General features: G+C 35.9%; 2 protein-coding genes across 4 annotated transcripts; one reads left to right on the top strand and one right to left on the bottom strand.

Annotated features, from left to right (window-relative positions):
* Positions 1-6,593: 6,593 nt before the first annotated feature.
* On the top strand, positions 6,594-14,399 carry LOC127796780 (sanguinarine reductase). 2 transcript variants are annotated; one of them, XM_052329161.1, is made up of 9 exons: positions 6,601-7,048; positions 7,697-7,809; positions 7,979-8,032; positions 8,156-8,240; positions 9,030-9,135; positions 11,545-11,631; positions 11,871-11,968; positions 12,459-12,568; positions 14,121-14,399. In XM_052329161.1, exons 1-9 carry the CDS (start codon positions 6,724-6,726, stop codon positions 14,187-14,189), a joined length of 1,047 nt encoding a protein of 348 aa, XP_052185121.1. In that variant the 5' UTR covers positions 6,601-6,723; the 3' UTR covers positions 14,190-14,399. The 2 variants fall into 2 exon arrangements, with proteins under 2 accessions (XP_052185122.1, XP_052185121.1); XM_052329162.1 differs by lacking the exon at positions 11,545-11,631 and having other exon boundaries at positions 6,594-7,048.
* A 672-nt stretch (positions 14,400-15,071) lies between these two features.
* Positions 15,072-24,714, bottom strand: LOC127796779 (uncharacterized). Of its 2 annotated transcripts, XM_052329160.1 has the most exons (3): positions 24,534-24,714; positions 23,277-23,314; positions 15,119-15,561 (listed from the first exon to the last, which is right to left on the bottom strand). In XM_052329160.1, the coding sequence occupies exons 1-3, from the start codon at positions 24,604-24,606 to the stop codon at positions 15,448-15,450; spliced, it is 225 nt and encodes a 74-aa protein (XP_052185120.1). In that variant the 5' UTR covers positions 24,607-24,714; the 3' UTR covers positions 15,119-15,447. The 2 variants fall into 2 exon arrangements, 1 of the variants encoding a protein (XP_052185120.1); XR_008022096.1 differs by lacking the exons at positions 23,277-23,314; positions 24,534-24,714 and adding an exon at positions 15,938-23,267 and having other exon boundaries at positions 15,072-15,561.
* Between the last annotated feature and the right edge of the window lie 376 nt (positions 24,715-25,090).

The following is a 25,090-nucleotide window of genomic DNA, read 5'->3' as shown; positions in this document are numbered from 1 at the left end:
TAAATTTATTTTGAATTAAAAGTGGGTATAAAGAGTAAATTTATTTTGAATTAAAGGTGGATTATCTTTAAACATGTTTCCTTCTTTTTGATTATTTATGTCTCAAAAGTTTATGTTTGAATTTTCATTTATTGATAAATGCTTTTATTACTTATGCAAAAAATATATTTATTTTGAATTAAAAGAGAATTACTCTTAAACATGTTTTATCTTTCTCATACAAAAAGTAAATTTATTTTGAATTAAAGAGAATTGGTTTTAAACATGTTTTCTCTTACTCATGTAAAAAGTAAATTTATTTTGAATTAAAGGAGATTGTTTTTAGACATATTTTCTTATTTTAATCATTTATGTCCCAAAAACTTATATTTGAATTTTCAAATCTTGATTTTTTATGCAAAAAGTAAATTTATTTTGAATTAAATGTGAGATATGTTTTCTTATTGTTTGAGAAAGTCTAAACATTTTTTGAATTTCAAATTTCACATTAACCTTTTCTTTAGTGGCTAAAATACTTATAAATATCCCTCAAACTCATTTTTTGAGTATTCATTGCACATATTACACATCCAAAACTCCCAAAAGCTCTCAAGTTAATTTCCAAACATTCAAAGCTCTCAAAGATTTATTGTTCATCTACCGAAGAGCCACAAGGCAAGAAGAGAAAAAAAGATCACAAAGTCAAATCCGATCTTCTCCATTCAAACTGAGGTCACCGTTTATTTATTTATTTAAATATTATTGCCTTGTATAATTTGTTCTTAATTGTTTATTTGTGTTAAAGTGTGGACAAATTATTTGTAAACATTTAAATTACTATTGTGGATTGTATATGTTTCATAGAATCGTTAAAATTTAGGTGAATCTAGTTTCCAAGGTAAGCTAGGGAGAAAACCTTGGTGTTGGTGGTTTTCCTAAAACTCATTGTAATTTAGAAGTGTATCTAGTTTTCAAGATTTGTTAGTGTGAAAACCTTGGTGAGATTAGTGAACCCCAAGAATGGTTGAGACTTCGGGAGAGTGGAGTAGATGTGTATGGAAACACCGAACCACTATAAATTGTCTTATATCTAATTTATTTATTTTTACTATATCTTGTGGCTTGCAATTTATTAATCTCAAACTTACATATACATAGTTATAAAATCTTAATTTGTTTAAAATTAAATAACTAGAATTTAATTAAAAGAAAATAATTTATATATATTCTTAGAGAAAGTAATTAATCAATAATATTTATTAAAAGAGAGAAAATTTTTAAACACTCAATTCACCCCCTTTTGAGCGGTCATACTATAAGAGACCAACAATTTCCTATTCAGTATTATATATTATTTGAAATGTCAAGGCATGATGATTTATATTTGTTGCATTGATTCTATATTTCCCCTCATTATAACGCTTGTTACCCCTCACTAAGTCAGTGTCAGGCTTACCCTTTAATATTTCAGATTTTGTAGGTTGTCATACATTTTGCCGATAAGAGTCATGGTATACGATTCTATTGTATATACCCTAGCCACCATTCGATATAGCATATACACGTCATTTCATGGGGTTGTGCATGTGAAGGTTTAAGTTCTTCTTATTGCGAATTGGTAACTTGTGATTTTTGTAAGTACATGTTTAATATTGGGCCGATGGCACCTTAATTTTTGCATACATGTGATGGTAGTATTTTTGTAAATGAATTGAATGTTTATATGTTAGAGGAATATGTGTATTATAGGCTTGCTATCCCCTATTGGAGTCTTCGACTTCTTAGGGGGTAATGCCGGTCATGGCCGTTAGATTTTGGGTCGTGATATTAATAAAGTATGTTTATTTTTCCAAAAAGAAGATGATGATTTCATCGTAACTGTTAATCTAACACTATCATTGTAATACCCGGGACTTTTGTAAGCTCTATTTATTTAATAAATAGGAAATATCTCGAGAAATTGCAAGAGTTCGGGATTAAAACCACTACTTTAAGAACAATTGGGTTAAAACGTAATTTCTCAAAATATCAAAAAAATGTTTAGGGAGACGTTAAATGGTTAAATGAACCTCTTTTAAGGAATCCAAGAATTAAAATAAGAAGCTACGTGAATGATTAAAATCTCAAAACTTAGGGGGGGCAAAGTGTAAAAATACCAAACTTTGGGCCAAAGTGCAATTATTGAAAACCTTTAACAAAACTCGCTTGAGTAACCAAACGGGCCAATCGCTGGCTGGAGTGGCCATCATGAACCCTCAAGAATAGGCTTGAGGTGGTAGGGGAGGTGGAAGAAGGAGATTGACCAATTTCTCCTATAAAGTTGAGCTTTTGGATAGGGGTGAAGGAAACTTAAGAGATTAAGGTAAGGTCGAGCTGTTTTGAGGGGATAATCCTGCTCTTAGGAGTGTGGATGGTATTCTGAAAGCAAGAGTGGGTGATTTCACTAAGAAATAAGGGAGAAAGAGGGTTACCGGAGTCGCAAGAGCACTCGCCGAAAACTGGGCGTGGGTCACCTGAAGCAACATGGTAAGTCAAATTTTTAAGTTAAAATCCTGTAGAGGAAAGTAAGAGGGAGGTGTAGGATCAAACATGGAGCAAAACGGAGGTAAAATGAGTGAGAAAAATGCAAAAAACAGAGGGTTGGTCGCTGTCGCATAGGACGCTGCCGAGGAAGACGATCGGTGCGTGTAACGCAAGCGCCAGATCTACTTGCGCGTACAAGCACGTGGGGGTGTGTGCAAGCTCCGTTTTACTTGAAATTTTCCAGAAAAATGCATTTAATTATTGTCTATAATCTCATGTAAAAATATTTAATATTTGATTTCCGAAAATATGTGGTTTATGTAGAAAATGTAACAAGCTGCTGTGAACAGTACCCTAGATAGATTGCTGAAGTGAGTGACTCCTGTTTGTGAACTCCCGTATTTCTCGCATGTCATATTCACATTTGGGTGACCGACGTTTCATTCATTTACCTTTGTATTGTATTTTATTTACTTGAGCACGCATCACTACATTCTTGGCTAGTGACATGGAACGGGCTGCATCATGCACGTGGTCTTGGACCACACCATTCCAAGTCAAGAATGGCTATGGCTTTATGATTACATGATGGCCAACGGGGGTGATTGCAATATTCTGGCGTCACTACCATCGGATTATTTCATGACATTTTGCATAATACATTAACGTGCACTATAATAATGAATAATCTCATATAGATATTTGTATCTAATTTGAGTGTTTATACCCCTGGCGCAATAGATGTTACAGGTACATCAGGCTCAGGCAAAGACAAAGGGAAAGCATCAACTTAGTGTTATTTTTAGTAGCTTTTGTAAAAATAGCTATTTAAATTAAGCTTCTAAAATACCGCTTGTTTTATTATAAACTTCTAGTTGGGTGTTTGTGAGATTTAATCTTTATAAGAAAATTAAGGAATTTAAATGTGGTAATTTGTAAATAAGTAATATATTTGTGGTTCATGATCAATTTCCCAAAGGAAACGTTATTAAATCCCAAGTTCCTTTATCCATTTGAAAAAGAAAATAAAAAAAAAACAAGTAAGAATTACTTTTACCATTTTCTACTAAAAATGATTGGTCTATGGGAAGTTCATTTCCAAACTAATTAATTAATTTATGAGCAGAGTCACCTATTTCCAAACTATTTTTGTGGTCATCAATATAAGAGACCTATGTTTTATATCTTCGTACATTGGGTTTTCCATTTTTAAACACCAAATATACGACCATGTGAACTTGAATTGTCCTTATTATAAAGGAGGTTTCTCCACGGAAAATTAATTTGGACACTTGAATATAAGTTATGGAATCCAAAATACATGACAATAATGAATTTTGAAAGTTTTCAATTTGAGTCATTCCTTCCATATGTGTGGAACAAAGATTTACTATTTTAAAATTAAAGAAGATAATGTTCTTAGCTCATTTCAAAAGAAAAAAAAATAAAGATAAAAATGGATTTACAAAATTAATTAATGCCTCCTTTATTTTAAATTTTTGAACTTAATTCATTAGAGCATATGGGGCGTTACAATCATATTTTTGCAAACTCTATCCAAGGTATAATACAAAAATCTAACAAAATTTCATCTCAATCGTTGGATAAAAAGTGATTTAATCTCAATCGTTAAATGGTATTCATATATCTACCACACCCTATTCAAGGTATGACACAAAAAGCTACCAAAATCTCATTTTAACTGTTGGATGAAAAGTGTTTTAATCTCAACTGTTAAATGATATTTTTATCTCTTACATACTTTACCCAAGGTATGACACAAAAATCTACCAAAATCTCATCTCAATCGTTGGATAATTTTTTTTTTTTAATCTCAATCGTTAAATGATATTCTTATATTTTCCACACTCTGTATAATACAAAAATCTACCAAAATCTCATCTCAACTGTTGGATGAAAAGTGTTTTAATTCCAACCGTTAAATGATATTATTATACCTTCCAAAACTAATCTATAAATAATGACTCATTCTTTATCAAAATATCTCAAAACATTTATCTCTTTCAATTCTTGCCACTAAACATATATTTCCACAACAATGTCTTCAAGTAGGAATTTAAGTGATAAGTTTTACGATACTCTACGAAGTGTTTCATATTCGAATGAGAAAGACCAACTCTTATGCCATGTATATCTTGGTGTTTCTCAAAATCCAATTATAGGTACGAATCAATTTAGTCTTTAATTTTGGTCTCATATAAAGATTGAATATCATAAGGCGTTACCAATGCATATTAGTCAAATTTGACTTAAAAGATCTCTAACATCGCGAATGCAAGTAATCAATGCAACAATTAACAAGTTTTGATTAATAATTTATATTTCTAATTATTAATCAAAATATACAAATATAATAAAATTAATAAAAGAATTTATTTTAAAGTTATATCAAGAGCGACAAAATAAAAAATAAAACAAAAAAATAGATTTGGTGCGCAACACCAAATTTGATGCTAAAGATTCGTGCCATACATTAAGATGATGTATTCGTTAAAGCTTGTTTTGACACCAAATTAATGTGTTCATTAGAGATACTCTAAGAAATATAATCGATATATACACGACCCATCATTTTTTACCTTTACCCCAAATAGAATCTTAAATTTTATTAATTTCCACTAGTCAATATTATTTCAAACATAAGCTTTTATCCTCCTGAAATTTAAAACGTTTCATCAATCCTAATTATAAAATCAACTTTACAAAATGAAGACAAAATTACAAAAAAGAAAAAAAAGAAAGAAAAAGAGAACATTTACAGGCTAAGAGGTTTCCTGCACTGAGATGGCAATATTAGGAGTGATCGAGATTAAATCGCTTGGCGTTGAGGATGCATGCAAGTAAAATAGTCTCTTATTTTTTTACGATGAATTCACTAATTTTATACTTTAACTATAAATAACTATAAAATTTATATGTGTATGTTATACTTTTTTCCTTCTCCCCACAATCCAAAAGATTGACATTTTATGCTGTGCATGTAAATAAATAGAGAAAATTAAGAAAATTTAAGGTATGTTCTCTTTACTATTTTGAATTTTTAATTTTTTAAAAGATTGAAAATATGTTTATTTTCATATTTTTTAAAAATTATAAAAAAATTCAAAATAACAAATTTTGAGTGTTTTCAACCAAAACAATCTCAAATTCAAAAACACGAAAAACATCACTCCTCCCCGACTCGAGCATCCATCTCGCAACCTCTCTATGGCAACAACCCACTTTTCTCTTCCTTCTTCTTCGTTCTCACACCAAGCCATTGATCAAAGCCTCGATTTCCTCTAAACCTATTTTTCTCTCCCGTCGATTGTCACGGAGAAAAAGAAGAAGACATAGTAGTAGAAGACGAAGAAGTCAAAGCAGAAATAGAGTAAAAAAAAAGATGAAGAAAATGAAGATGGAATCAAATATGATATTTGAGCGTTTCAAAGATGAGTTTGAATTGAAGAAAGGAAAAGGGAATAGAAAATGAGAAGGAAAAGCTCTAGGCGGCCGTTGCAAAGAGAAGAATTCGAATTTGGAGTTTGAAGTGAGGGGGAGAAGGAGAAAGCTTGGAGCCCTAAGGCTCTTTTGGTGTCACATGGGCTTGGCTCATCTTGGACCTCTCTAAAGAACAACCACAAATGCCTTCACAGACGTAGCACAGATGGTTCACAGAGTAAAAAATTACACTTAAGGATGCAGGTTCGAGTCATAATAACCGCAGTGTGAGAGTTTCATCATCTTGTGGGGTGACTCTTTGTGGGCACTATGCATTATGCCTCTTATCTCGAGAGCCGCTATGTACTTTGATTAACCCCTCTCACATACGTGGGATAGTGTGTGAGGGCTCTTAAAATAAGGAATTTCATCATTTACCTAAAAAAAAAAAAAAAAAAAAACCACAGATTGGACCTTACAGAAATACTCAGAAACCACGTGCATCATTTCCACTACTTCAGTAACAAGAAGTTGGAAGTACAAAATGGGTACCTGTTTATATAGAACCCATTTATACATATATATGTAAGATGGGGGACTGATTAGGACAGGAGACCAAATCGGTAAGGCCCAATCTGTGAGAGGACGTTCAGGTAGGGACGTGTATTTCCAACCACAACCACACGCTTGAATTCATAACTCCCGATTCGGGCAGGAGAACAAATCGGCAAGGCCCAATCTGAGAGGAGAGGACGTTCAGGCTCTCTCTTTCTATCTCTCATGGCAACGAAGCTCGCCTTCTTCGCTCCCTTGAGCGACCTTCTTCCCATTGCCACTGACAAATTTCCAAAATCCCGTCGAATTGTAATCCCTAAATTTCCTCATCTCTTACCAAATGGTGGTCCTGGTTACGACCGTTGCTCTAATACGAGCATTTTGAGCTTCGGAGGGGGAGTAGCAGGTGCATCATCACCATCGCATTCATCGCTTATTTGTCATGCTAATGCTCCTCCGAAAGAACTGGATATTCGATCCACCGAGCGCTCTGAATCTATTCACCCTTCCTCCAAGCTCGTCCTTGTCGTTGGCGGCTCCGGTGGCGTCGGTAATCTTCAACTCCCGCTGTTCACCTGCTTTTCTTTTCGAATTTGCACAATCTATTTTTTTTTTCTTCTTATGTATACTTATTTACATATATAAAAGGAGTTCCCCCATTCCACTTAATTTCTGACAATGTTTGGGAACACCAGACAAGGAAGGCTTCAACCAAAGGGCTCTATTTAAACTACAGAGGATCTTATCTTATGTAAGGCTCCTAAAGTATCTTCTTGAGAATAACGGGCAAGAAAACCTACAGTGGTCTTCATTTGTTTTAAGGGATTTCTTGCCTTCTGCCAACATATCTTAAGGTGTATCTTTAACCTAAAACTTTATAAACATTTAACATGAAATGCTCTTTTTGCTATCAGAATGATTTCCAAGGAGAGTGCCCAGCTTGGGATAATTACTTACTCTTGAGGTGAATTTAAAAGTAGACACGGCATTTCCTGAATTCTATTATGGGATGTGAAGCTTACGATTGATAACAATGTTCATACAGTCAAACCTTGAGCTCGTTAAACTGAAAATAAGTCATGATGATCCTGCTTACTTTTTTCATACCCTTCACACAAAAATTTACATCTCAATGATTTTTGGTTATATCTTGTTACAATCCGTTCATTATCCATGTGCTATTAAATTCTTTATACAGGACAGTTAGTTGTAGCATCATTACTCAGCCGGAATATCAAGTCGCGGCTATTACTACGAGACCCTGAGAAAGCAATTACACTTTTTGGTAAGCAAGATGAGGAAAAATTACAGGTGAGGCTTCAGTTTCTCTTTGTGTCGTACTTTGTTGGGGATGACAATAATTTTTTTTTTTCCATCCCAATTCACTTTTCTCATCTGATCTGAAAATGTTCTGCTCGAACCTTCTCCTTGTTCTTCAAAATGCATATTTCTCTAGCTGAAAAGATCTAATGATTATTAGGTGTGGAAGGGGGACACTCGAAACCCAGAGGATCTACATCCTTCAATGTTTGAGGTGTGTGCTTTAAGATCATTCTGACTTTTTTTTTTTTTCCCAGTTCTCTTCGAAGAATCAAACAGCTCCTCAACTTTATGAAATTTATGATAATTTATTCTAATTTCATATGCTGCCAAATAGGGTGTCACACATGTTATTTGCTGTACGGGAACAACAGCCTTTCCATCAAGGAGGTGGAATGGAGATAATACACCAGAAAGAGTAGGTCAGGATCATATTTTGTGAAATGAGATTTGGAACTGGTATTATATTTTGCATCTCATTATATTTTCTTGACTTTCTTAATAGCCTTAGACAGAGTATGACTTGATGTTTCAAAGAGCTGTTTGTAAGATAAAACAGTTAAAAATATCTTGTCAAAAGAAACAAAAGTTACAGTGACCACAGTTTAAGAAATATAAGTTTCAGTCCTTTGAGTTTGCACAGTGGGAGACTCTTAGGTATAATATAAGGGCTTTACAGAAGATAAGGCTATAGATAGAAATGAATGATTAAGTAGAATTCATGTAGCCAACCTAACATAGTGGGATTGAGACTTGAAATTCTGTTGTTGTATGTTTACACGGTGAGAACAGATTGCTGTTGCTACCAAAATTGTTCTAAATTTCCCTACATGTTACCAAATTTGTCAAGTTGAGGTGAGTTGCTAAAACTTTTGTTTACTAAAAGATTACATTAAGGGATAAATATCAGTTTTGTCAGTATAACCGAACCACACATTGTATATTAAGCAACTATACTATGATTCACATTCCAGATGAACCCACAAAAGAAGAAAATGAGGCATATTAAAAAAAAAAAAATACATATCCTCTTATTACTACTCAATTTCTAACTATGCTTGGGACCTTATTTATCCCCCCCTAATGCAGAAAAGCTTTGGATCGTATGTGGGTCTTCAAATTTCCTGCCTTATAGTGCACTATATTTCTCTTTTGAGTGGAACTTCTTTAGTGCCTTAGATGTGATTAACTTTATATATTTACCTTTGAAGATTGGGAAGGTGTAAGGAATCTTGTATCTGTTTTGCCTTCGTCGGTGAAAAGAATTGTTCTTGTTTCATCAGTAGGAGTAACCAAGTTCAACGAACTACCTTGGAGGTACTGCTGTTATACTTGATCAGTAAGTAGTGTTTAGTTACATAGTTTTGATTGGCATTAGTTCTGATAATTATATGGAATTACGTACTAGTCACCTGAAAATTTGTTATGATTCCCCAACCACTGTCTAAATTATCTGGTATCTTTTGCACTACACTGATTAAAATATGAATTAGTTAATGATCTTGCTTGTCTGTTCACCATTTCATGTCTTTGCTTACTCTGGGACACTTTTCTATACTCTCTCTATCTACTTTAGTCGATGGTTCAGTCAACCTCTAGTCTACCTGGAAAAGAGATCAAATGAATTTGTAAGTATTGTCTTAGAATGGTAAGTAAGATCCATACAGCTGAATGGACTGTGATAATAAGCCAAACAGAAAATAAATTCCATGACACTAACACAAGATCAAAATCAGAGAGACAAAAATTTAATGTGACTTGACAAATCTTTAACTAATTAAAATAAAATATTAAACAAAAATAAAATGTAACAAAATAAATTTAGTACTAACGTTTCACACTAAGTAGAATTTAAAACTGTCGACAACAGAATTTCATATTTTGAAAGCATTGTAAAATCAACTCATTATCGATGCTATCAAATACATCCATCTCAATGTATGTTACCAAGCAATCATTCATTCAACCATGCCATCTGATTACGTTATCGATTTTTAATTATCTTCATAGCTGAAAGTGCTCTTTCCACGGTTGTTGTAGCAACAGGTAAAATCTTTCTAAAAACTTTAATATTTAATCTTTATAAAGACTTTAATAGTTATGATTTATCCATTCTTTTTTTACCATAAATATTTTAAAAATATTCTATAATAATTTGTTATTTATGTTTTATTTTTCTTTTAAATTGACCCCTATTATACACACACACACATTAGGGGACAATTTTAAAAAATGTTAAAAAATTCATACAAATTCAATATAAAGTGAATTTTCAGTGAAGTTAAGGGGGGCAATTGCGCCCCCCCCTCCTGATAATGTAGCTCCACCAGTGTCCATGGGCGAAAGAGGAGCAGAAACTCACTATGTGAATAAAGAGATACAAAAAAGAGATAATCTTAGTCTCAACCCAGAACTCCAGTACACCGAATCTCACAAATCTCACCTGCACCCTAATTGGTGCACCCACCGTTATTAGTCAAATGTGCAACTATATGAAAAGAGAACAAGATGGGTTTGATATCCTAACTGATTACAGAAATCCTTTTTTTATCATACTTTTGAGTTGGATTATCTAAATTTGAATTCAAGAAAATCTCAATAGTCTCCATGATTTAGGCTTATACTTTCTGACCTGGTTTCAGCCTCCTGGTGCATCAACTAAATAGTCCAAGAGGCAAAGGGAACTTCCCGTTGATCTTATACCCAAGAACAAGAATGGAAAGATGACCCATCAGCAACCTCCCTCCTTGTCTTGGATAATGCCCGACAGACTGACCTGGATGCTTACAAAAATTAATTGAGCCTGTTCTGCATGCATGACCTGAAATAAAAGCGCTTCAAGTGGATCTGTCTGCTTGCTTGACCTAACTATGTGAATGCTAACACCAGATCTCCTGAGAATGATAAATGCTGCCACTTTTTCTAAGAATGGGCAATTGGCCCAAGTCCCCCATGAATCCATTGACCCTTGAATGCCATCACTTTTAGAGCCAGTACGTCTTCATCATGCATCCTGCATCATCCCAAATCATTTTTCATGTGTAGCTTGACCCTAAACTTATTAAATCCATAGTGACAAGATGCATGTGGCCACATGGTAAAGGTTGAGTCTCAAACCCCCTTGCCCCCATTCCCAGAGTGCATGCAAGACCTATGTGCACTCAAACATGGCTGTTCTAGCTTGTGAAATGGAGATAAAAATGTGGTATGACACATGTTCTAAAATGTTGGATATTAGGATAGAATTCAACTGGTAAATACTGTCAAAATCAAGTACTGTCAAAATTTAAAGTTCTCTTAGAACAAGTTACTTTATGATCACATGTCCAATTGAACTAAATATTAAATCCTTTTCCAAATTAATCATGTAAACCACATTGCTTAGAATGCAATGCTCAATTTTTGTGTATTCAATCTTATCAAACTCCATTATCCCTAGGTTGTTGTTCATCATATTTGATTTGCCTGCTCACTTGGTAGCCCTTTAAAAATCAGTAAGAAAATTTGTGGATAACTTTACATTTCCAAATTTACAAGTATTTTTAAAGCTAGTACCTGATAACATATGCATTTTAGTTTTTAGTTCTCAACCTGGGAAGGAAAGAATTTATCCAAAAGTTTTCCTTGCTTCCTCTAAAAGTGGAAATTAGAGAGGATTTATAGTGGATAAAAATATGATTTTTTTTGGTTTCCTTTGCTCTCCTTCTCTCTGTACTTTTCCTGCAGCATCATGAACCTTTTTGGTGTTCTCAAGTATAAGAAGATGGGGGAGGACGTTGTCTGCAGCTCTGGTTTTCCGTTTACCATAATCAGGTCTATGATGGTTAATAATGTCTTATTTTAAACTCACAAATTTTTATGTTGTCTGTGGTCTTTTTCCTCAAATTTTAGTTGCTAACTCCGAATTTTGAGGTTTCAAGGACTGGTTGAGTAGGGGAAAAAGAGATTAACAGAATTTAGTTATTTTTTAGGCTCCTTGGATAAACTTCTATGCTCCAATTCTTTCTAAATACATGGGTCATAGCTTATTCTGACTTTGTTTACATTTTTAGAGCTGGGAGATTGACAGATGGTCCATACACATCTTACGATTTGAACACTTTGCTGAAAGCTACTGCTGGAGAAAGGCGTGCAGTCCTTGTAGCCCAAGGTATCTGACATCTGTTCTTCCTTTATTCTTTATTATTGATTGAACATACTACTACATCACAAATGAATCATGAGCATTTGAGCCTGATATCAAACTTCGCATTTGTCAAACTTTATGAGAAAATATACAGATAAATGCAAGTTTTTTTTTCTCAAACCCTTGATCTATGGGATGGGTCCACCCAAGCACGGCGGGGCTATGATTTAAACCCAAGATTGAGGGAATAGCTTTTAGTGTGGCCATTTTGGAGAATGTTGCTTTTCATACCTAATATAGACTATGGAGCATCTATTGAGAAAGAATCCAAGATGGATCTTGTTTGTGGTATGCAGCTAGATATATTTTTCCACATTGAATACGATATTTCTTCAATGATTTCCTTTTTATTAATATCTGCATCTTTTATACCAGTATTTCTGTGATAGCTCTACCTTATTTTCATATTTATGCATGGGTATTTTATTTTGATAGTTTTGTGAATGGCTTCCAGGAGATACGCTTGTGGGTGAAGTTAGCAGACTTGTAGTTGCTGAAGCATGCATACAGGCATTGGACATAGAATGTACACAAGGCCAAATCTATGAAATCAACTCGGTGAAGGTAATTATCTTAGATTTGAAATATATTTTGCACAGTGTGAACATTGTTGATGCTTTATACACGAATTATTCCACTCCATTCAAAACTTGAAGCTCTAAGCACCATTTAGAAGTAGTCAAAATAATCACCGGGGAAACATACAAGTCAATGCAAAAAATTTGGTTGATGCAAGAAAATAACAAGAACCTCATGCAAAGTACCAGTTCTTTTTTGAAATATAAAAAATTATCAAATATACAGTAAAGGAACCAATCCAGTTGCTGCAGAGAACATATTGCATTTGCTTGAATGCTGTATGAGCAGCTGATTTCTTCCCAATGAATGCTGCACTGCTCTACAGAGTTACTGCCTGTTGATTTTCCTTTTTCTTCCATAATGTGGATGTTTATTTTCCCAAAAGAAATGAAGTAAGCCATGAAAAAGATGAACAAGGGTAAAGCAGTTGGATTGAATAATATCTCGATAGAAGCGTGAAAATGCATAGGAGAAGAAAGCATTTTATATAATGGTTAACAAAACTATTTAATTTGATCCTGATAGATGGGCTATCAAATGGGGGACATATTGATGTTTCACTGAAAAATCATAAAACACGGTCAAGGTTGAAACTTTTTTAGTGTAACTTAAACTTTGATTTTGTTTAGGCTTTTGCAAAATTTCATGGTAGCTTGACCTAAGGTTGGAAAAGTTTGTCTTCATGTTTAGAGTTTGAGTGAATGTTATTGATAGGAAAATAGTGAAATGTGGAGCTTTATAGTGGTCTCTCCTTTTCTAACCAAAGTCAGTCTTTATGCACTGGCTTCTGCCAAAAAGGATTATAAATAAAATTTTCAAACTCACTGTGTCCAGTGAAATTGTGGTTCTAATTCTAAACCATGTGTTTATTGCTTCTGACTTTGTCTTCTGTTAGAAAATTCAGCCATGGAGATACTGACATTTTGGGTGCAGCAGCTACTTAAGTAAAGTTGTAGCTTCAACCCCCAGCTTCATGACAACAAGATCATGTCTGCAACGCAGTTAGGGATGATCAGAGATGGTGTTAAAACCAAGGCTTGTTAACTCTTGCAATAAATTTGGTTGAATCTGTGCAGAAGTAAAATGAAAACCAATAGATTCATGGGTTTGAACCACGAGTTATTGGACGCACAAGATTTCAGGATATTCTTTTGAGTCCATAGAATTGGTAGAAGTCGTACAGACTAATTTTGATTATAAACAGAAACTCTGCAACAGAAACCCTACATGTGTGTACTTCACAAGCGCACTTAGTGTGTTGCCTTTAAACCATCGGGTATTATTACTACCAAGTTACCGAAGGATAAAAGGAAAATCATAGCTTCAAATGTTTGGGAGAAGCCTTCCTTGTGGACCCATAAACGCACTTCTATTTAGCTTCTAATTTGAGATGCTCTTCTATTCAGTACTGGTTAGATTAGATATACTCTTTTTCACAGTTTTATCACGACCGTGTCGTCTGCCATTGTTGTTTGTTGAGTAGATATCATCCCTTCTCTTGCTGGACTAAAATGAGTGGAAACTGTGCACCGTGCAGGGTGAGGGACCAGAAAGTGATCCTCTGAAGTGGCAAGAGTTATTCAAAGCTGCCCAACGTCAAAATTGAAAAGTGGTCATTCCTATCTACGTTGGAATGATAGGGTTCATATACACGTGCCTGTAAATATGTTATGCTTTAATATTTAAGCCCATTAAACTTGTCTATTATTTGTGAATTAAGTCATAATATCTAATTCTATCCGTACATGGAGCTCACGACACATACATTCACACACGCTTTGCATATGTGTATATACATATGTGCTGTTATTTTGGAGTTGGTTAGTCCTCTCTATGGTTGAAGCTTTTTTCTTGTGTTCAGTTTTTTGTTAGAAAATGAAAGGCCATCACATTATTTGACAATTCTTAATTTTGAAAATAAAAGTTAAACCATAATGCTTGGTGAAAATTTGGTGAGAAGGAAGATCAAAAGATAGATGTGCCTAAGGCTTGAGGGAAACATCCAATAAGATCTAATTAAGTATAACATGTGAAAATATTAACATAATAATTGAATAGAGATGATATGATTATTGTGTTATATAAGAAAATATAAAACTAGAATAAAATTACTTAGAATAAGGATAAAGTTAAACTTGTTGATGTTAAAATCCAAAAAAATAAAATAGAAATATTTAGAGACTAAAAACTAAACAGGAACTCAGTGAAAATTAGAACATAACAAAATATATTAGTCCTGCAGAAGATACATTCACAATTTAAGTTCATAAAAAGCTTGATAGTTTGGTTAACTACACCCATAAACAAAGTAAATATTATCTCGTAAAGTACATATATATATATATAATGATGTTATACAAACATTTCATCATTTTATATTTTCTATTTTCCTTTTGTTCCCACTTTTTCTTCCCCCAAAAGTTTGCCTTTTTAGGTAAAAAAAAAAAAGAAGCGAACAAATGCTTTTTGAGATTTTTGAAAAACAAAGGAACTACAAATACGAATCATTATCTGTTTACAACCCTCAAATGAGTATGCAATAAGCAATTCAGAAGGCGTCCAAATATGCAATACTTGCTGTTTTGTGAGGGAGTTAAAAGACAAGTGCTGAAATAACGTCCAAGAAACAATCCTTGACCTTAAAGACCACGAAGACATCTCAAAGAAGAAAAGCACCACATGGCATGTTCACAGACTACTAAAGTCATTATGAATTGGCTAAGATAAACAGAAAGTAAAAATGAGGACCACAAAGTAAAGAAAATGGTTGCTAGTCACTAAACATCTATATTTGCAGACTGTCGATAAGCCAACTCTTGTAAGCAAAATGGAACCAACTTATTTGGTAAACTGAAATGCAGAGATTAATACGACCTCCCGCAGTGTAACAAGCTGCCCGCACCCAAGAAAAGACCAAAAATGGCAGCGCTGCCGAGTGTGGTTTGCCCGATATACCTGATTTTCAGTAGTCCAGGAACCTGAGTTGTTCAAATAGAAACATGAGTACATTGACATGAAAGCAAGAAGAAAAATATAACATAACATTTTTATGGGCACACAAGGAATGAGTCAACTCATCAACTTATAATCCAAAGCAACCCAATGAATGAGTCAGCTCATCAACTTATAATCCAAAGCAACCCAATAATCATCTTGAAGCTAAACAAATTCCAAGTCTAAAATTGCTATGGCCCCCAAAGCAACTCAAATCAAAATATTTTTGAAAAATCCAAATTTTTCCTGGAACAATGCCGGGAGATTATTTAATTCGACATTAGCTGCCAACAAAGGTGTAGAATCTACTATCTGTAATGTACGGTAGAGATCACAGGCATGTAAGATCAGAAAAGCTACCTATTTTGTACATACTTTTCTGAATCACCCCCACTCTGTGGACCGTTCCAAGGAAAACATGAGAAAGAATAAGCCACTTCAAGCCCCCAAACATATTTCAACCATCCTAGGTCAGGTATCCTTGAAAGCTCTTGAACAGCACATCAGAAAACACAATCTCCCTGCATGAGCCTTCAAAAGAGGTTCAAAGCGCTGCCTAAAGATTACAAGAACCAGCCAACATGCAACAATTCCCACATCCTAAAGAACACTTTCTTTCACAATTTGTCTCTTTAAACTATATGAAGGACATGTTCCAAGACAGGAGATTCATTAATGATCAAACAATAATCCAATGTTCATAGAGTTGGAACAAACACAACCTGCCCTGTCTCTCTACCTATTTAGTCTCTTTTTTCCCCCTGCTCTTTAATCCTCTTTTCCATACCAATTTTCTTTCTTGCACTACCTCTCTATACTATTAGAACTGATGTACTCAAAAGTCTGTGTGTGTGTGCACGTGTGTTTCTCTTCTAGAGAATAGCTTGATTTGGAAATTTGCATATGACAAGTGAATACATAACTGGTTGGGTCATTCAGGTATTCTTTTTGAATTTTGACATTGTATGCATTCTATGTATAGGGTTACACTCAACTAGGGTCGCAAATGAGCTGAACTATTTGTGAGCAGTTCGGTGTTTAGCTTGATAAAAGCTTGCTCGACTTCATTCGTTAAAGTAAATGAACCGAGCTTGAGCCTAACTTTAAAGCTCAATTTGGAAATGAGCCAAGTTTGAGCTAAGTAAAGCTTGATTCATTAGTTCGCGAATTGACTCAATTAAAAGCTCGCAAATAGGTCCGATTAGAAGTTTGCGATTAGCTCGTGAAAATAGGTTCATTTATAAATACATTAATAAATTTATTCATAATTTTATAAATATATTATTTTATGATTAGATAATATATATATGTATAATATATTAGATATATATTTCATAAATATATTATTTAACATATATACATATACATACATATCATTATAATTTATATCATTTATTAGATTTTGTGGGTCTCTCCCCCCAAGAAACCCTTCTCCCTCTCTTTTTTTCCCTTTCCATTGCTGCATGTTCCTCTTCTTCCCCAACAATCTACATTTGCCTGTTCCTCTTCCCTTCGCTGTCGCCTCGCCTCTAGCCGCCGACCGTTGTCGCTGCACACCCCTCCCTTTGTTGTCGTTGTTGCACAATATCCTCTTTTAGTGGTGGTGAGCCCGAGCTTGACTCGTCAACCAAATTGACGAACCGAGCCCGAGTCGAGCTCAAGTTTGTCAAGTCGAGCTTAGCCTCGACTCGGCTCGATTGCAACCCTACACTCAACTATCTTGGTGCTATTCTGAAAATATTTTCTTGCCTATCTCATATGCACATAACTAACATGCAACTGTAAACAAGCTCAACTTTTTTTCCTCTTTTTTTTATAAGGAAAAAAATAAAGCTTGATTTAGGAATTAAGACAATTAAAGGTCACATAACATCTTGTCTGCATTCCAATTTTTGCCATACTACCCACCATGTGAAATTTGATACCTAAATTATATGTATGTTATAACAAAATAAATAACAAAGTGGAGAGCAATGTGGACATAAAAGCTTTTTGCCATTTTGAAACTTCAAGTCAGGAATGGGTATGTAAGTCCAACGGATCTGACAAGTATATCTCATGAATTCCGCAAGGAATTCTAGAGAATTGTGTAGAAGAGATTTGATCGGAGAGAGAGAGAGAGAGAGAGAGAGAGAGAGAGAGAAGAAGAAGAAGAAGAGAGAGAGAGAGAGAGCGCGCGAGAGAATTTAGAGAGAAATTCAAGATTCAATTCATTCATGCCTTCTTCGAGTGAGATCAGTGTGTATTTATATTGATCTCACCAGCCAAGTGGACAATCAAGTGGACATTTGAATAGTTCTTGCCAAAATTTTATATAACCGTTAACTACCATGTGCTACGGCTACTATAGAAATACAAAGTAGACTAGCTACCCTAGGGAACTGTGTGAACAAATTAGGGAGATATTCCCATGTGTTGTGGTCGTTGTGAAGACGAGACCATTTCACCAGCACTTGGGTTATGGGGGCTCCATCCTTGTAAATGACCCTTTTATCTAGAACAACTGTGGGTTTTGCCTGAGCTGGACTGCTGCTTATACCCTGAGGCAGACTTGCACTCACATGTTGTCCTCTAACGCCCCTCTTCAATAGCGACACATGGAATATCAGATGAATATGGGAATTCTCCAGTAGTCGCAGCCGATATGCCACCTTACCCAAATTAGCCTCAATGGGAAAGGGGCCATAGTACTTGGGGCTTAACTTGGACACTGGTTTTGTAGTTAATGCCCAGATGTGGGTTGGCCTTAGTCTCAGATAGACCTCATCCCTTACTGCAAATTCCCTTTCGCTTCTTCCCTTATCCGCATGTTATTTCATTCTATTTTGAGCCATAGCTAAATCCCTCTTTAGCTGTCCCAAGATTTCTTGCCTTTGTTGGAGATAATCTTCTACAGTTGCCACATTGGTAGTCTCCTAAATAGCAGGAAGTAGGGGAGGCTTATACCCAAACAGAGCTTCGAATGGTGACATCCTGATAGAAGTGTGGTGGCTGGAGTTGTACCACCACTGGGCTAGTGATAGCCACTTGTGCCAGCTCTTGGGATGGTGGAAACATAAGCACCTCAGGTAGTTTTCCAAACATTGATTGACTCTCTCCGTTTGTCCATCAGTTTGGGGGTGATAGGCTGATGATATGCTTAGCTTAGACCCAAGGGAAATTAGTAGAGCCTGCCACAATAGACTGGTGAATACCTTGTCACAGTCAAAGATGATGGTTCTAAGAGTCCCATGTATCTTAACAACCTGATCAAGGAATACTCTAGCAACTTCTTGCATGGTGTATGGGTGAGAAAGGCTCAAGAAGTGAGCAAACTTCGTGAACCTATCCACCATCACTAGTATGCAATCTTTCTCTTCCGATCTAGGCAGTCCTTCCACAAAATCCATTGACAAGCTCTCCCATGCCTGGCCCAGAACAGTTAAGGGTTGTAACAATCCGGGGGTAGCTACATTCTTATGCTTGCATCTCTTGCAAGTATCGCATGCCATCACAAATTTAACCACAACTTTCTTCAATTTAGGCAAAAAAAAAAGTTGCTTTACCTTATGGTATGTGCTATGAATCCCCGAGTGTCTTCCTAATGGGGACTCATGGAGGGTTTGCAGTATCCTTTGTTTGATGTCTTGTTTGTCCCTAATCACTATTCTTCCTTTGTATCGGATCACCCCATTTTTAAGTGTGTACCCTGATTTGTTGGTGGGACCGGAGATCAACTGCTCTAGTAACCCTTTGATCTGCTCATTGGAATCATAACTGGAGGCCACCTCTTGATACCAATCTGGTACCAAGGCAGTTATCGCTATTGCTTCTCCCTCCTCCTGACATCTAGACAAAACATCAGCCACTACATTATCCTTCCCCTTCTTGTATTGTATAGTGTAGTCAAAACCCATCGGCTTTGCCATACCCTTCTTTTGTAATTGAGTGTGTAACTTCTGTAGAAGCAAAAACTTTAAACTTTGATGGTCAGTCTTGATCACTAATTGAGCCCCTTCTAAGTAGTGCCTCCACTCGTCCACTGCCATCAACACAACTACAAACTCCTTCTCGTAAATGCTTAGCCCCACATGTCTAGGGGTTCAGGCTTGGCTGAGAAATGCTAGGGGCCTTCCCTCCTACATTAATACCACCCCAATTCCAGTCTCATAGGCGTTTGTTTCCAGCACGAAGGTTTTGTTAAAGTTAGGTAAGCCCAACACTGGGGCCTCACTCATATCCCTCGAGTTGTTCAAAGGCTGCTTCAGCCTAAGCATCCCACTTGAAACCTTCCTTCCTCAGTAATTGAGTTAAAAGCCTACTAATGATCCCATAGTTCTTCACGAACCTCTTATAATACCCTGTTAGGCCTAGAAACCCCCTCAAGGCTTTAAGGGTGTTAGGCCTCGGCCAAGACTGCATGGCTGTAATTACAAAAAAAAAAAAAAAAAGACTGCATGGCTGCTACCTTCTTCAGGTCTGTGCTGACCCCTTGGCCCGAAATAATGTACCCGAGGTATTCCACCTGCCTTTGAGCAAAAGCACACTTCGACCTTTTGATATGCAATTGGTTGACTCTGAGGATCTCAAAGGTGGCCTTAAGGTGTGTCAAATGTTGATCAAAAGTACGGCTATACACCAATATATTGTCAAAAAATACCAGGATGAAGTTTCTTAGGTGGGGTTCAAAAATGTGGTTCATCAAAGATTGGAAAGTAGCCGAGGCATTAGTAAGGCCAAAGGGCATTACCAAGAACTCATAATGGCCCTAGTGGGTTCGACAAGCAATTTTGGGTATATCTTTAGGGCTCATTCGAATCAAGTGATAGCCAGCTCTTAGATCAAGTTTAGAAAAAATGGTTGCATCCCTTAATTCATCTAGGAGGTTTTCAATGAGTGGAATTGGATATTTGTCTTTGATGGTCATGGCGTTTAGCAGGCGGTAATCTATACAGAAACACCATGATCTATCCTTCTTTACCAGCAATACCAAGGATATGTAAGGACTATGGCTAGGTTGAATTAGGGACTGTTGTAACAATCTTTGACCATTTGCTCTATTTGTGTTTTCTAGGCTGGGGGGTAACGATAGGCTTGTGCATTAAAGGGTTTAGAATTGAGTTTCAAATCAATGGAATAGTCATGGGTGAACTCACTAAAGATATTCAGACAGAGGTGCCATGGTGTATGCTATTTGCAGACGGCATAGTGTTGGTGGATGAAACAAAAGAAGGAGTGAACACTAAACTTGAGTTATGGAGAAACAATTTAAAATCTAGGGGATTTAAATTAAGCAGAAAGAAAACAAAATATATGGAATGTAAATTTAGTAAGAATGCAAGAGTGGAGGATGTTATAATAAAATTGGAAGACCAAATCTTACAAAGAAAAGACCATTTTTGATATTTGGGATCAGTGATTCAAAAAGATGGAGAAATTCATGAGAATGTCACACATAGAATTAAGGCAGGTTGGCTAAAATGGAGAAATGCATCCGGGGTGTTATATGATGGTAAAATCCTATTAAAATTGAAAGGAAAATTCTATAGGACAGCTATAAGACCAGTTTTGTTGTACGGCTCAGAATGTTGGGCAGTCCAATACCAACATGAGCAAAAGACGAGTGTAGCGGAGATGAGGATGTTAAGATGGATGTGCGACCATACAAGAAAAGATAAAATTAAAAATGAAGTTATTCGTAATAAGATAAGAGTAGTGCCAATAGAGGAGAAGATGAAAGAGACTAGATTGAGATGGTTTGGTCATGTGAGAAGGAGACCAAGAGACGCTCATGTTATGAAAGTTGATGAAATGGAACAATTAATCAAAAAAAGAGGTAGAGGCAGACCTAAGAAGACTTTGAGGGAGACATTAAAGTTTGATATGAAGTGTATGGATCTCAATGAAGATATGACAAAAGATAGAAATACATGGAAGTCTAGAATTCATGTAGCCGACCTCACATAGTGGGATAAAGGCTGGATATGTTGTTGTTGTTGTAGTCATGGGTTCTAGGAGGAGGTAGACTTATTGGCTCCCTAAAGAGATTCTCATATTCAAACAAAAGCATATGAAATAGGTTGAGTTGATTTACCTCCCACTTTGCTTGAGAGGGGCTGCTAACCACTAGCAAGAGTTCACAGTCTATCCTTTGATCCTTCTCCTCCCCTTCTTCCACTGCCTGTATAGAGAAAAGTTGGGCCACTTGAGTTAGTTTTTGCTTGAGCATCTTCTGTAAATGCTTCCCCGTGATCATCTTGCACACTCCGACTTCCTTACTGCCCACCAATGTCATTCCCTTCCCTTCTTTCTCAAAAGTCACCTCCATCCTGTTAAAATTGAAGCAGATGGGAATTCTGCTGCAAATTTTGCCCATGGACATTCCCCCCTTGTCTTGGCCCATCCTTGGTACCAATCATCCTCAGCATTGTTAAGGTAGGTCACAACCATAGTCACCTTCTGGTGCTCAAGGATTCCAAACCACTCAAAAGCCTTCTCACATCTTCTAATCCACCATTGAGGTGTACTTCCATCAAACATGGGGATATCCAATTTTGGCATTGGTATCCCCTAATGGCCAAGCCCTCCATTCACCCCTTGCCTTCGACCAGCCACATTCTCCCCCATTTACCCTAGTTCCTCTCAAATCTCAGAAGTTCCCGGTCTCCTCTGACTCATCCCATGACTGAGAAGGATCAGATCTTCTTTTTCCCTAGGAGGAAAATCTGGGGAGAGGCTTACCAATTGTTGTTGCACAAACATGACCATGAAGCCTTGCAGATGCTCACGAATCTGCGCTCCTACTTCTTCTCAAATCTGATTGACTGCACCATCTAATTTGAGATCAATGGAGATGATCGCCTCGTGATTACGATTTGATCCCGATTCTAGCTGATCTACCCTTGCCTGCAAATCCGATACTGGGGACCCAAATTGGTGTAGTTGCGCCTTCATACTCTTCATCCTCGTGCTGTCTGCCATAACCGGATCTTTCCAGCAATTTCGCTTGGCCTGGATCGCTCTGATACCAAATTGTCAGGTCCAACGGATCTGACAAGTATATCTTAAGAATTCTACAAGGAATTCAAAATTCTGGAGAATTGTGTAGAGGAGACTTGAGAGAGAGAGAATTTAGAGGGAAATTCAAGATTCAATTCATTCATATGTTCTTCGAGTGAGATTAGTGTGTATTTATATTGATCTACCAGCCAAGTGGACAATCAAGTGGACATTTGAATAGTTCCCGCCAAAATTTTATACAACTGCTAACTACCATGTGCTAAGGCTACTACTACCTTCCCGCCTCTCTTTATTTAGTAAGCACATTTTAGGCACATGACAGGGTACTACATGGACTCTAATATGCATATGTTGTGGGAATATGTATTTAAGGATCAAACCTCTTTAAACTCTTAATCTAAAATTATGAAGAGATTTATTAAAAAATGAGTATGGGTACATTAAAAGGGTCGGGAACATTATTTATGCTTATTATATTGTACAACGAGCTAACATAAGATCAAATGATTTAGAGATGCCCTTAAAATGAAATGAAATTTAGGAGAGAGGAGATTTAACTCCATCCATTTAAAACCTTAGAAATCGATGTTTAACATCAAACATGGGTTTTTTCTAAACTGAAAAATAAGAGGATCCAAGTACTTATTTGGTGTGAAAAGAAAAACAGCATAGTCCACATAAGACATTCACATTCTCTTACCTTGTATCTAACAGCTTCATAGGTTCCATACACAGCCCCTGCACAAGGCACATATGTTAAAAAAATCACAAGACATATACAACAAAATACAATCATGCATAAGAATTGAAACTCTCTGTCTCTCTCTTTTATGTATTAGATTTCCATTCCTTAAGGTTATACAGCCTCGTGGATGGAAAAGCTACTAAAAAACCACTGGAGGGATGAAACATAGGGAAAAAGACAACATTGTATATGAACAAGTATAACTTAGAATACAGTATCCCCAGAACAAAAGACATGTGAACTAAGAACGCATCAATCCATGAATGATTAATATAAGCATCCTATTTAGAAACAATAAATTTTTGTTACCATTATGCCAGCTTACCAATACATTTTATACTGGAGAAGTTCATAAAGGAAATATAAACTTGATCTATTTTCTCAGATTTGAGGGACAAACAGAAAGATAAGGAGCTATAGGAATCATTATGTCAGCTTAGTCACCTCCGTTACAAAAAGGAACGTCTATCTTACCTATGATTTTCAGATAGCCACACTTCCAAACGAACACTTCCTTCAATACTCAATAAGCTATCTCACTATTTCAGGAAAAAAAAAATCACTATTTCAGGAGATTTGAGGGAAAATGTCTTCTTGGTTTAACTTCGACCAAACATGTAATTGGACATCTAGAGACAATTACATTTCAGGTTCTTTCACATTCTTTCAACCCTTCAGGATGCAAGAGATAGAGGGTTTAAAAAACTGCTTCAGTTTACCAGTATGCATCCAGTTTTTCTTTCTCACATTCATACAAAGATAAAAAGAGAGAAAATAGAAGGAAGAAGAAGAGAAGATTGATAGCTATTCAGGCACACAAATCATCAACCAATAGTCGTTTGTAAATGTATTTTTAAGAGCAAAAATCTTCTAAACCAATGGATTGTGACTGCAAAAAGGGTTTTCAAGCTATGGTTACACGCACAAATTTAAAGGTCTTACAACACCACATGATTCAAGTGAACGAATCGTGTTGCAAGACAACAAGGAGAAGCAATAAAAATTAGGCTTCAAGAGCATACAAGCAATCGCTTGCTTAATTACCCAGAAATTGCACAACCATTCGCGAAGCAAGAAAAACACAAGGGCATCAAAGCAACACAAAGTCAAGATTTTAATCACATGGACACTTGTTCTTCCTACGTCTTCTGAGGAACCAAAAAGAATGTACGCTAGGGTTTTGGTAGTGAGAGAGATCTAGACAGAAATTACCGACAGCGCCTCCAACAGCACCACCGAGGGCTACACCGGCGGTCACCCTAGCCAGACAGCTATCCCTCGCCATTGCCAATCTCTCTCTCTCTCTCTCTCTCTCTCCGGCTGATGAGCGCAAACGTTTGCCCCAGAGGCTTACTCAAATCCAACGACACCGTCCGGCCCTTCACACGACACCTACTATTACGCCAAATATCTTCAACTTTTAAACTATTAATTAATACTTTAATAATAATAATAATAATAATAATAATAATAATAATAATAATAATCTCGTGTCAAGATTTGAGACGTGCGTTTTGGAAATCTGATGAGAGACGCAATCGACTAGATTTGATAAAACGCTGGGGATAAAGACAATCTATACATTTTAGTATTTATTTTAATTTTAAATTAAATAGAGATTTATAGAGAGCGTCAGTTTAAATTTATAAAAAAAAATTACATTTAAAAGCAAAGAAGAGAGATTTTTATAGAAAATATATGACTTGAGTTCATAAAGAGAGAGGGTTATATTATACTATAAAAAATATAATTTTTTAAATATAAAACTA

Source organism: Diospyros lotus, chromosome 3, assembly GCF_014633365.1.
Source record: "Diospyros lotus cultivar Yz01 chromosome 3, ASM1463336v1, whole genome shotgun sequence".
NCBI classification, from domain to species: Eukaryota; Viridiplantae; Streptophyta; class Magnoliopsida; order Ericales; family Ebenaceae; genus Diospyros; species Diospyros lotus.
Note: the sequence above shows the minus strand (reverse complement) of the source record. Positions and strands in the feature narration are given on the sequence as shown.

Bases quoted from the DNA above. Each gene is read 5' to 3' on its own strand.
- LOC127796780 (XM_052329161.1), top strand. From the start codon at position 6,724: ATGGCAACGAAGCTCGCCTTCTTCGCTCCCTTGAGCGACCTTCTTCCC. The intron at 7,810-7,978 runs GTGAGGCTTCAG...AATGATTATTAG, and splicing joins AAGATGAGGAAAAATTACAG to GTGTGGAAGGGGGACACTCG. The intron at 11,632-11,870 runs GTCTATGATGGT...TTACATTTTTAG, and splicing joins TTTCCGTTTACCATAATCAG to AGCTGGGAGATTGACAGATG.
- LOC127796779 (XM_052329160.1), bottom strand. From the start codon at position 24,606: ATGGCGAGGGATAGCTGTCTGGCTAGGGTGACCGCCGGTGTAGCCCTC. The intron at 23,315-24,533 runs GTAATTTCTGTC...TGCCTTGTGCAG, and splicing joins TGCTGTTGGAGGCGCTGTCG to GGGCTGTGTATGGAACCTAT. The intron at 15,562-23,276 runs GTAAGAGAATGT...TGAACAACTCAG, and splicing joins ATGAAGCTGTTAGATACAAG to GTTCCTGGACTACTGAAAAT.